Here is a 10,421-nt window from a genome sequence, read left to right as displayed (position 1 = left end):
CTCAGCGAGTGGGGGGTGGGGGCTCCAGGTCAGGAGGTGGGTTGGTCCCAGCCTCCTGGGTGTCTGGTGGCAGCTTGGTTCCGCTTCCCAGGCCAGGCAGGGTCAACATCTCTGAGCCATAGGGACGGACTGCACGGTTGGGGGCCAGCCACTTTGCCAGCCAGTGCTGCTCGACTGAGCATCGTGGGAGGAAAGGCCATGGTGGATGGTGGGAGAAGGGATGGTGGGAGAAGGGAGGGTCCCTGGAAGGCCACGCAAGATAGGTTTTCAGGCAGGGTGGCAAACACTTTGGAAGAGTGCCAGCTTAGACTGCTTGGGCACTGTGTCTTCTGAACAGATGCTTGTGTTCACCAGCGTGAACAAAACCTGGCTGTAGTTTCAGGGTGCCAGTAAAAAAAACACAAGAAGCCAAAAACTTATCTACAAGCTTAGAGATACAGAGGCTAATTTCATATAGCACAATTCACTTGGTGATTGATTGATTGATTGATTGATTGATTGATTATGTGCCATCAAGTCACTGTGGATTCTTAGCAACCACAGAGATAGACTTCTCCAGATTGATCTGACCCCAGCTTGGTCCTTCAGGTCTTCCAACAGTGTCCCCATCGCCACTGAGCCCCTCCAGCTGGCTGCTGGTGCTCCTCTTCTTCTCTTTCCTTCCACCTTTCCCAGCATTACAGACTTCTCCAGGGAACTGGGCCTTTGCATCGATTGACTGAATGATCAATTATGTGCCATCAAGTCAATGTCAACTCCTAGCAACCCCATAGGTAGATTTCCTCTGTGGCGATCTGTCCCTAACCTGGTCTTTCAGGCCTTCCAATGGCACGCCCATCGCTGCTCTAACTGACTCCATCTCTCTTGCTGCTGATCGTCCTCTTCTTCTCTTTCCTTCCACCTTTCCCAGGATCATGTTCTTCTCCTGGGAGGCAACTTTTCATACAATGCAGTGGACTTGGATCTGAGGCCCAAGTTCTTCATCCGTTGGCTCCAGCAACAACATTTTACAGGCCAGGAATGCAATTTTGCAGAGTTTTTCATACTCTGTTGGAAATGGGACAAAATCTCCTTTTTGTTAAGAGCACATAGGGTGTTCACTGACCTGGCCGATTTTCAGTTATCCTTTAGAGCAGGGGTTCTTAACTTGAGGTCCACAGACTGTTTGAGGATCCATGAATCGGTTTCAGAGAGCCTGTGAATTTGGGGGGGGGGGGACTTTCTCTTCACTACTCTCTAAAAGAAATTTAGCTTTTCATTCAATAACGCATGTCAGCAACCAAGGTATTTAAGGCCTCTAGACTCCAAGACAGTTTGCTAACTTCTATAAATCTCGCTATCTAAAATTATTATACCCTAAAAAAGATGTTGTTGTGCTATTGATTTAATGGATTAACAAAGAAGCGTATATAATTTGAAATTTAAATAAAAAATAAATATATTATTATATGCTGCCCAGTTGTGCCAATCCTTGCTTCCTTTTTTACGGTGGCATTTTTTTCTTGCTTTATTGTTTACATTTTCTGGTGCACCGCCCGGTGTCATGGGGAGCATAATGGCCTTCTTTTGCAATGTATCTATGTGTTTTATTTTATGCATTTACTTCTACATTTTTCTGAGTTAGGGTCTGCAGGTTTCCCCAGCCTCTCAAAGGCATCCAGGGTACGAAAGGTTGGGACCCTCTGCTTTAGGGCAATTCCCGCCGTCGTCACTCCACCACCCTGCCTGGGTGCCCTCTTTGGAAGCAGAGCTGGGCCCCTCCCCAGGCCACCCCCACCACCCCGGCCTCGGGCCCCGGAGGCACAGGGTCCGGCCTCTGCCGAGCTGCAGAACGTCAGTCTGCAGACGCGGGAGGGCCTGAGGCAGCTCCGCCACGTGCCTGGATGGTTGGAGAGCAGCGGGGACAGGGGACGGGGTCTCTATTAATAACCTGCCGAGTCAGAGGAGGCCTGGACAGCCCAGAAGGGCAGCCGTGCCCTCTCTCCCAAACAGGGCCAGCGTGGCAGTTGCCCTCTTCTCGAATTCCGGCTGGGCTGCCAGTCTGTCCACCGGCTTCTGCAATTCCCCAGGGCACAGCCCCTCTGCCATGGCAACTGATGGGGAAAACCACAGCAGGGAGAGCCTTTGCCAACCAGGCACCCTCCCGGTGCCATCCCTTGCAGCCTCTGCATCCCGCTGCCCCCCACCCTGTGCTGATGGCGTGGCACCGCGACCAACCCTGCCAAGCCCCAGAGAAGTCTACTGTGAATGCTGATGCAGAAAAGCGATTGTCTTTCCACAGCGCCAGCCCTTCCCTTGGGCAGAATTAAGAGAGGCCTCCTTGGGGTAGGCGCTGGGGACCCCTTTGAGCCTCTTCCAGCTGTTAAAACACAGAGCGATGCATCCCGCACGGCCCCTCCAGGACCTGATAAACCAGCTTGCTGCTAAGGTCTTGTGAAGGGCACGATCACTTCACACACACTGCAGCAAGTTTGGCTGCCGGTCCAGCTGGCTTCTGAAAGTGGGAGGGGGGGCACCAACTGGGCTTTCATTGCTAGCATATTATTTCTGCCCCCTCCTGCAAAACTCAGATACTTCCTTGGTTTTTCCAAACAGACAGTAACAGATGCGAGCTTTGGGTATTGCATAAGGAAAGATCGGGGTCAGACGGAGAATAGAACTGGAATGTGGGGAAGGGGGGAGATTTAGAAGCACGTCCCTATTTTCAGTCGGGAAACATGGAAGAAAGTGAATCAGCAAGGACGGCTCGTGCTGTAGTTCAGTGCAACTGCATCAAGTGAAGGAAAGAGGAACTGGGGCAAAATAGCCATGGGGCTTCGTTTCGGTTGCACATAAGAATGTGGTGACAAAGGGCATGTGCTATTGTAGTGATGCTCCCCTTTGGGATGGCTGACAACATTGTGGAACAGCTGTGGCTTGATTCAGAAGCCCTGCGAACTTCTTCCCAAGTCAGCTGCAGGATTAGGGAAAGACGGAGTCTCGCAGAGAAAGATCTAGATCATGGTCTGGAGCACAAACAGATTTTCACTCTCTCGCACACGTGTGTGTCCTCCCTCCCGCCCAGTTCATGCTTTCAGCCCAAACTGAGCGCTGAGTCGACCTCTCCATTTCGTGAGGGTTGCTGACGTGGTGACATTAGCACAAGGTGAGTTATCGGTGCGATGCGTCAGTTGCCCCTGAAATGTTCTGACCCATCCAGACTGCATGTGGGTGACTGGAGACATTCTCCAGCACGCCTCAGATTTTTTTGGTTACTTTCTTCATTGACTTCACCGTCTTTGCAGACTGCCTCCGTCCAAATGGACCCTGGGCGCTGACTAACAACGCACGAAAACAACCAAGGGGCGATAGAGTTTTTGAAAGCAACAAATACTTCTTTTATTTGCTTTTTTAGATCGGGGCAAGGTAGAAACATGTTGTTTCTATCTTGCCTCAGATACACTACATCAGAGGAAAACCTCATTGAAGTCTAGATCATCATCATCATCATCAATCATAATAGTTCATTAAACTTGTATGCTCCCCATTTGCTACGACACTGGATGGCTCACCACCATCAAAGAAAGAAATTACAATAAAAATTAATTAAGCATAAAAAAATAAAGGAAAAAGATGGCAAGCACGATGAAGTGAGGGGTGAGGGGACAGGGTGTTCAATTGATTGATTGATTGATTGATTGATTGATTGATTGATTGATAATTTATATTAACTGCCCCTGCAGCTGCAAAGTCTGCTGGTCTAGCAGGGTGGATACACCAGGATCATCTCAAGAAACCTCCTTGTGATGGGACCCCAGCGTTGGATTAAGGCACTCTGGGTGAAGAAGCACCAGCAAGTGTGCAGCTGGAACACCTCTCCACACCCACCTGGGTGAAGAAGGACGGATGCATCTTTTGTAAATAAATCGCACGTGGGAAAAATCAGCTGTGATGGGCAACCACCATCAACTACGGCGAAAGGCACGTTGGAATATTACGGGTCCGACAAGCCTGCAAAAGGAAAGGAGGGATGGGGCAAACGCACCTCGAGGGGGGAACAGGTTCCAAAATGTGGGGGCCACCAGAGAAAAGGCCTGTCACCTAGCCCATAATCCATGCACCTCTTGAGGTGGGAGATTTTTAACCTCTAGGGCAGTGTTTCTCAACCTTGGAACTTTAAGAGGTGTGGACTTCAACTCCCAGAATTCCCCAGCCAGCCTTGCTGGCTGGGGAATTCTGGGAGTTGAAGTCCACACCTCTTAAAGTTGCCAAGGTTGAGAAACTCTGCTTTAGAGATTCGGACGGAAGAGGCAGATGCACTTCTGGCAAAGTGTTGTGTCTCAGGGAAGACAGGGTCTGTATGCTTTGGTTTCAGAAGGGTGCGGAAGAAAAAAAGGATGCGTTCATGCCTGCAAATAAAACAAGGCACGTGAGCCGGGGATCTCTGCAGAAGGAGGTCAAAAAAGTCAAGACGGCAGGCATGCCCAGGCAATCGAAGCCTCATCCTTTTGGATACGCAGGCTGTGATCACACGGGTCTGCCTGCCATCGAGACGTTTTTGAATCCCCTCCCTGCTAACCCTCCAGATCTCAGCCAGTTTGGTGTATTGTATTGTATTCAGGTACAAGAAGTTAAATTCAGTCGCCAGGTTATCCAGAGTCCTTGGGAATCGGGCAGCATATAAATTTAATAAATTATTATCATCATCATCATCATCATCATCATCATCATCATCATCATCATCACCCATTTGACCAAGTCATGGCGAATGAGTGATTTCTGGAGCAGGAGGGAACGATATACAGGTCAGCTCCCTCAATGTTAAGCTGGGCTCACAATTCATGCTTAATCCTGATTTCGCTTAACCATGGTTTATTCGATTAACCACATTTTTCCGATTTCTCAAAGCACCCTGAGCCAGAAACAAGCACGCAACCCTCTAGGCTAAAACATGGTGGCAGTTTGTGGTTCAGGGTGTCTGCGGCAAAACCGCTCCCAAACCTGTTTTTTTTTCATTAACCTTTTCCACCATGTCAGCAGCCACTTCCCCTTGGGGGGGTTTGATGGAAAAAAGCATTTCCTGACTCAAATTGGCTTCGTTTACTCCCAGTGGACCCCAAGGGAGCCTCTTACCCTGTGTCTCATTAGCTGTGATTTTTTTTTAAGCGCACAACCGGTGACATTTGGAGATCAGATGTGTGCAGCCTTACGACAACACAAAGGATTTGGTCCCCAACTGAAATAAGTGTTCTTGATGGATCCGGATTGACAGACCCGGGCATAGGATTACCTTCAAGAGGAAAAACAAGGAATGGCAGAGTTTAGCGAAGGGGGAACGTTGAACCGGCCATCAAAGGCAAGAGGGACCTAGAATAAGATTTATTTTTCTCATTTTCATTCTGTAGATGACGTTTTGCCCGAAAATCTGCCAGTGCCTTTACTGACGAACACGTTTTAATCAAAGGCATCGGCTTTTGTGAATTGCAGCTTGCTTCATCAGGTGCATAGAGTTGCTAGACCAGTGTTTCTCAACCTTGGCAGCTTGAAGATGGGTGGACTTCAACTCCCAGAATTCCCCAGCCAGCATGGCTGGCTGGGGAATTCTGGGAGTTGAAGTCCAGCCATCTTCAAGCTGCCAAGGTTGAGAAACACTGTGCTAGATTGCAGCTAGAGAAGCGAGCTGCAGTGCGCAAGACCTTTGACTAAAAATTGAGAGTCAGAAACGGTGCCGCCTGATTCCTCCTGGTCCTTTGCTGCCCTAGACGAGCACACTCTTCCCCAGGAATTGCCATTTCCGGCTCCAAAAGGGCCCCCAGGCTGACCCCTGCCTTGGCCCACTGACCCCCAGAAACACAGGGGCCAACTTGGTTCACTACACTTGACGTCGGGGACCAACTTTGCCACTCGCTCTCCAGGGAAGGGGGATTTGCCCTGCCTTGTAAGTGTGCCTAGTTTTCATCCTTGGCTTTTATTTTATTCGTTCGTTCGTTTTTCTGACTTCAGCAAATTCAGGCATCCGAATTGTTGTGCCAGGCGGGAAAAGGGACATTCAGCCCCAGGTTAAGCGTGCCTTGTGTGAAGGCGGCCACCTTCTCCCTTCTTCCGTGGCGGAGAGCCTGGCCAGCATCTGGCCCCTGGCCCACATCTCGGTGCTCAGGGCTCAATATAGCTGATGAGGTGGTGTCCCAGGGCGCCTGGCCTCGAGCACTCCTTGTGTGCAGCCTCCGAGAAGAACACCATGTGCTCAGGGCATGAGCCGAGCCTCAGGCCAGCCAACAGTGTCTTCTCCTCTTCCACCAAGCAGGACGAGCCGGAAGCAGCCAAGGGCAGAGGCCCGCCGTCCCCCCAGATCGGCCTGGGGCGAACCCACCTCCTTCCTCCAGCCACGCAGGGCAGGGCGCAACTTTAATCGATGGCTGACTCACAGGGACCTGCCAGTCTATGAGAACATCGCAGCAGCCCTGCTGGATTGGACCACCGCCCAGCCCAGCCCAGCAGTGCAGTCTCTCTGCGTAGTTGTTAGTTGTTTTAGTGTTAGCCACTATGTAGGTTTTATGGGCTACGTAGTTGTAGCAAAGTACCAAGTAGTGTACCTCTTCTCTAAGAGTTTGTAGCTGGAGATTTTGTTAAGCTTGTGTTGCTAATAAGTCTTGGATGCTACAATTACATGAGAAGATGTGTTTTTCTTTATATTTTGTATGATATTTGCCTTTTATGGAATTTTGCATTTTTATCAATAAACGCCAGTTAGTATATATTTTCTGACTGGATTTCTTTGGGAAACAAGAAATGGACATTGCATTGTGTTTGCTTTCATGGCTAATATTTTCCTGGAGTTTCTGCTGCGCTCTGCACAAATAGGAGTGTTTGTGATTATCACTCTGCCCAACAGTTGGCACTCCCTGGTGCCCAACCTGATGCCAACTGGTGCCTGAAAGATGCAATGGGCGTTGCCAGGCATCCTGCTCTGACCCACAGATAACATGCCGGCTGGGGGATTCTGGGAGCTGAAGTCCACACATCTTAATGTTGCTGAGGCTGAGAAACCCTGCCAGTGGGAAGAAACGGGGAAGGTATGAATGTCTGCTGCACAGAAAAGCCCCATTTCAGGGCTGACCTAGACTCCCTTCTCCGTGTCCAGACACTTAGCACAGAGCAACTCTCCCACTTGGCCTCGATGGCACATTCTGCCGTAACCGCATTTCAGTCTAGTGGCCTACCCAGACGACAAACTAGATTTAAAAATGAGTTGATGTGGTGGCTGAGTTTCTAGAACGCCTTACGTTGTAAACCTGGGTAAACAAAGCACCGTGACTGAGTTCAGACATGCTAAACCAGTGTGTTTCAAACCCGGCAACTTTAAGATGTGTGGACTTCAACTCCCAGAATCTCTATTTATTGTGAACTAGTTATTTATAATATTAAATAAATATTTATTTATTGCTAAACCAATAAATATCTTGTGACTCAACAACAGGGCATTTCAGTAAACCTCAAGATGACGTTTGCTTGCTTTCCAGAAGCGATTCCTCGGCCGCAGCCAGACCTTTGTTCTTAATTGCTGGGGAAATTGGCCAAGAATTGGGAGCCTCCTGTGCTTTTTCTCACACTTCTCTGTGACAATTCCTAAGCACGTATATGCCCGTTTGAGCACTAGAGGGCAAAGCAGGAGCAAAGGGTCTTTATTTAGACCGGAGATTAGACTTGCCGCAACCATGCTGGTCATCCCGAAGGCCTCGAAGACCTGGCTTGCTGGCGGAACCCGCATCATGTTTGTGTTAATTCCTGTTGGTTGTTTTTTTAAACTTCAGCTGCTGTATATTTCATTTATTGCTTTGTTATCATTGTTTTTCGTCTTGCTTTTTAATCATGGTTAAAGCCAGAGGCGTGTATTTGAGACGGGCGGCTGTATAAATCGAATGAATGAAATGAACGAATCAATGGACGAATGAAATTCAGCCTGCTGGGTTCGAACACATTCCCGAACCAGACCGAGTGATGCCCCTAGAAAAGACGACAGCCACACCCTCGATATTTATAAAGCTCTTTTTACCGAGTTACAACAGAGAAGACGGCAAGGAGAACGTTTTGCAGAGTCTCTGGGGTGGTCGGCTTGTGCTGGTCTGCAACGGGCCCCTTCATGGTGGAGACAGAGAGCAGGTCAAGGGAGGAGATCCAGGGGAGGCGGGGAACCAGCCGTGAACGGACGGAGGGGGCTACACATGCAAGAACACGATTGCACACCACATGCGGGGCGAGAACAGCAGACCCTGAACCCAGAATGGCAGACCCGGTGCTGTGGCGTCCCGCCTGCTCCCGTCTACGTGGAAAACCGGGGTGTCTGCGGTGAAGCTGGTGGCCACGACAACGTGATCGAAGCTCTGCAGAGCTCTGGCCACACCATGGTGGCCACCAACTTCACTGTTTTAAGCACACCCTGCAGACACCCCGGGTTGAAAATAAGCAATGGCAGGCTCCAGGGGCCACAGGGGGGTTGTTACATCCAATCGTGCTGGGGTTGAAGGATCAAACATCATTCACACACACAGAGAAACAGACGGCCACGTGGAGCAGCCCCAGGAGCCCAACAATACTGTGTGCAATGCAGCAGCACGGTCGGGCCACGAAAGAGGAGGAAGGAAGCAGGCGCGTGGACAAAATGCACAGATTGTGCCTATCCTGAGATGGGGAGAAATGAGCAGGAGCTCTGAGAAAAATAAGAACGGGGAATGCAAAGGGAGGCATGTTCTGCCTCGGCCCCTCCGGAGCATCAGTGTTAAAAGAGGCTCTAATATTGCTGGACAAACAGCCTCGTCCCACCCAACACCCTGCTCTGACTTCCATGCTCGTGGCACGCGATTCCCCGGGAAATGCACGCGGTATTTAAGCTGTGGGGGTCAGCCACCTTTCAAAGGGCAGAGTGGGGATCAGCAGGGGCTCTGGCAGGCGAGGGGCTGCAAAGGGGAAGGGCTCTCGGCTCCATTTGGCCGGGCTCCCAGACCAGGCTGGGCTCAGCCAATGCCCTGACTCCTCCCTCCCGAGCCCTCTCAGCCGTTCCCGGTGTCCCCCCCAGTTTAGAAAGAGGGCAGTTTCAGACCCCCCAGAAGCAGTGCCAAGACTTGGTGTGGTGATCCAGAGATGTCTTGTCCCACCATCCTGGGGCCAAGAGCTGGAAGCAGATACAACTTGGAAGCCCAATTACTGGACCGTCCTCCTGCTCTTTTCGGGGGGGGGAGCATGGCACAGTGCAAGCCAGGGGGGGATTCAAAGAGGGTAAGGGGGGATGGGCAGCTAAGGGCCTGCCCTGGCTGAGATGAGCTGGCCCTTCCCAGAAATCGCGGGGGCTGGATCCAGAGGCTCCTCTGAGCAGTCGGGTTGGGAGGGGGTGTTGTTGCTCAGTTTTCACCAAGTTGGGATGGGGGACAGGGCATGTGGCAAGCGTGGTCCTCTCCACAAGGAGGCTGGGAGGGTCCTCAGGTCAGCGATCCACTGCTGCTGAATCTCTTCAGCAAGATTAAGCCCCCCGCCAAGACGACAAACAGGGCGAGGGGCTTCATTCCTCCAACGGGGACCTGCAGGAAAGGAGACAGTGGACTGGGGTCAGAGATGCCACCCTGAACCCTGCCTTCCGCCCCCTCTGTGTCTGGCACAGGCCACAAGGGCATCGCGTGTGACATGACATCATTGTGCCAGTGACGCCAATCAGGTGGTGCATGTCCTTGACACAATTCTACCAGCCACCCCGAGGAGGCACGTCTCCCATCCTAAAATGGGAGATCACCCAAGTCAGTCTTCTGCTATGCCGTACCTCCAACAGCAGATGGGGCCTGTCTTAGGTACGTAGGGTCCATTTGGGGTCAGAGAGAGACAATTCTCTCAGTTCCTCCGTTCCTGCTTATTTCAAGTGTTCTTAATTTCAACGGTAACCGTTTAGCACTGGAAGCCTATCTTCGCATTAAATATCTGGGAATCAGAAATCCTGACCCACATGCACATACAGGCTGTGTTCGCACAACAGGCCAGGCTACCTCTAAAGGACATTGGGTACATGGTGGTTCAGGACAACCCCTGCTTTGTCCAAGTTCTTTGTGTGAACCAGGCCATTGCATTAAGCCCAGGACAGGTTATGTGTTGGGGGATCATGCATCGGGTCAACACAGCCATTGCATGTCGTTAACCAGGATTTAGGGTATCGTGTGCGTCAGGTGAACCCAGCTACTTATTATCCAGCATCAGGGAAGCAGCAAAAGCATCATGGCTAAAGGAATGCAGTGGCAGGAAGGAAGAACCTCGAGGAACAGGAGGAAGAGCCGCAACCCAGGCAATGGCCAGATAAAAGAAACCTGAGTCCGGGCCAGAACTGTAACCCGAGAAAGCGTCTCCGACAAGACCCTCCCTAGTTCTCACGAAGATTAAGAGGGGGGGAAGCAGATTCAGTCTTG

The 10,421-nt window shown here is 50.8% G+C and overlaps 1 protein-coding gene across 1 annotated transcript in view; it reads right to left on the bottom strand.

Annotated features, from left to right (window-relative positions):
- Positions 1 to 8,011: 8,011 nt before the first annotated feature.
- The window catches only part of CCDC136 (coiled-coil domain containing 136), a 40,760-nt gene continuing 38,350 nt past the window's right edge, over positions 8,012 to 10,421 (bottom strand). The window contains exon 11 of the mRNA XM_088141471.1: positions 8,012 to 9,551. Within this exon, the coding sequence (XP_087997597.1) occupies positions 9,453 to 9,551 (99 nt within the window). The 3' untranslated portion in view covers positions 8,012 to 9,452. The remainder of the gene's footprint in view (positions 9,552 to 10,421) is intronic.

Source organism: Python bivittatus, unplaced genomic scaffold (assembly GCF_059951505.1).
Source record: "Python bivittatus isolate LINGU-HERP-01145 unplaced genomic scaffold, Pbiv_v1 ctg000330_np1212, whole genome shotgun sequence".
Classification (NCBI taxonomy): domain Eukaryota; kingdom Metazoa; phylum Chordata; class Lepidosauria; order Squamata; family Pythonidae; genus Python; species Python bivittatus.
Note: the sequence above shows the minus strand (reverse complement) of the source record. Positions and strands in the feature narration are given on the sequence as shown.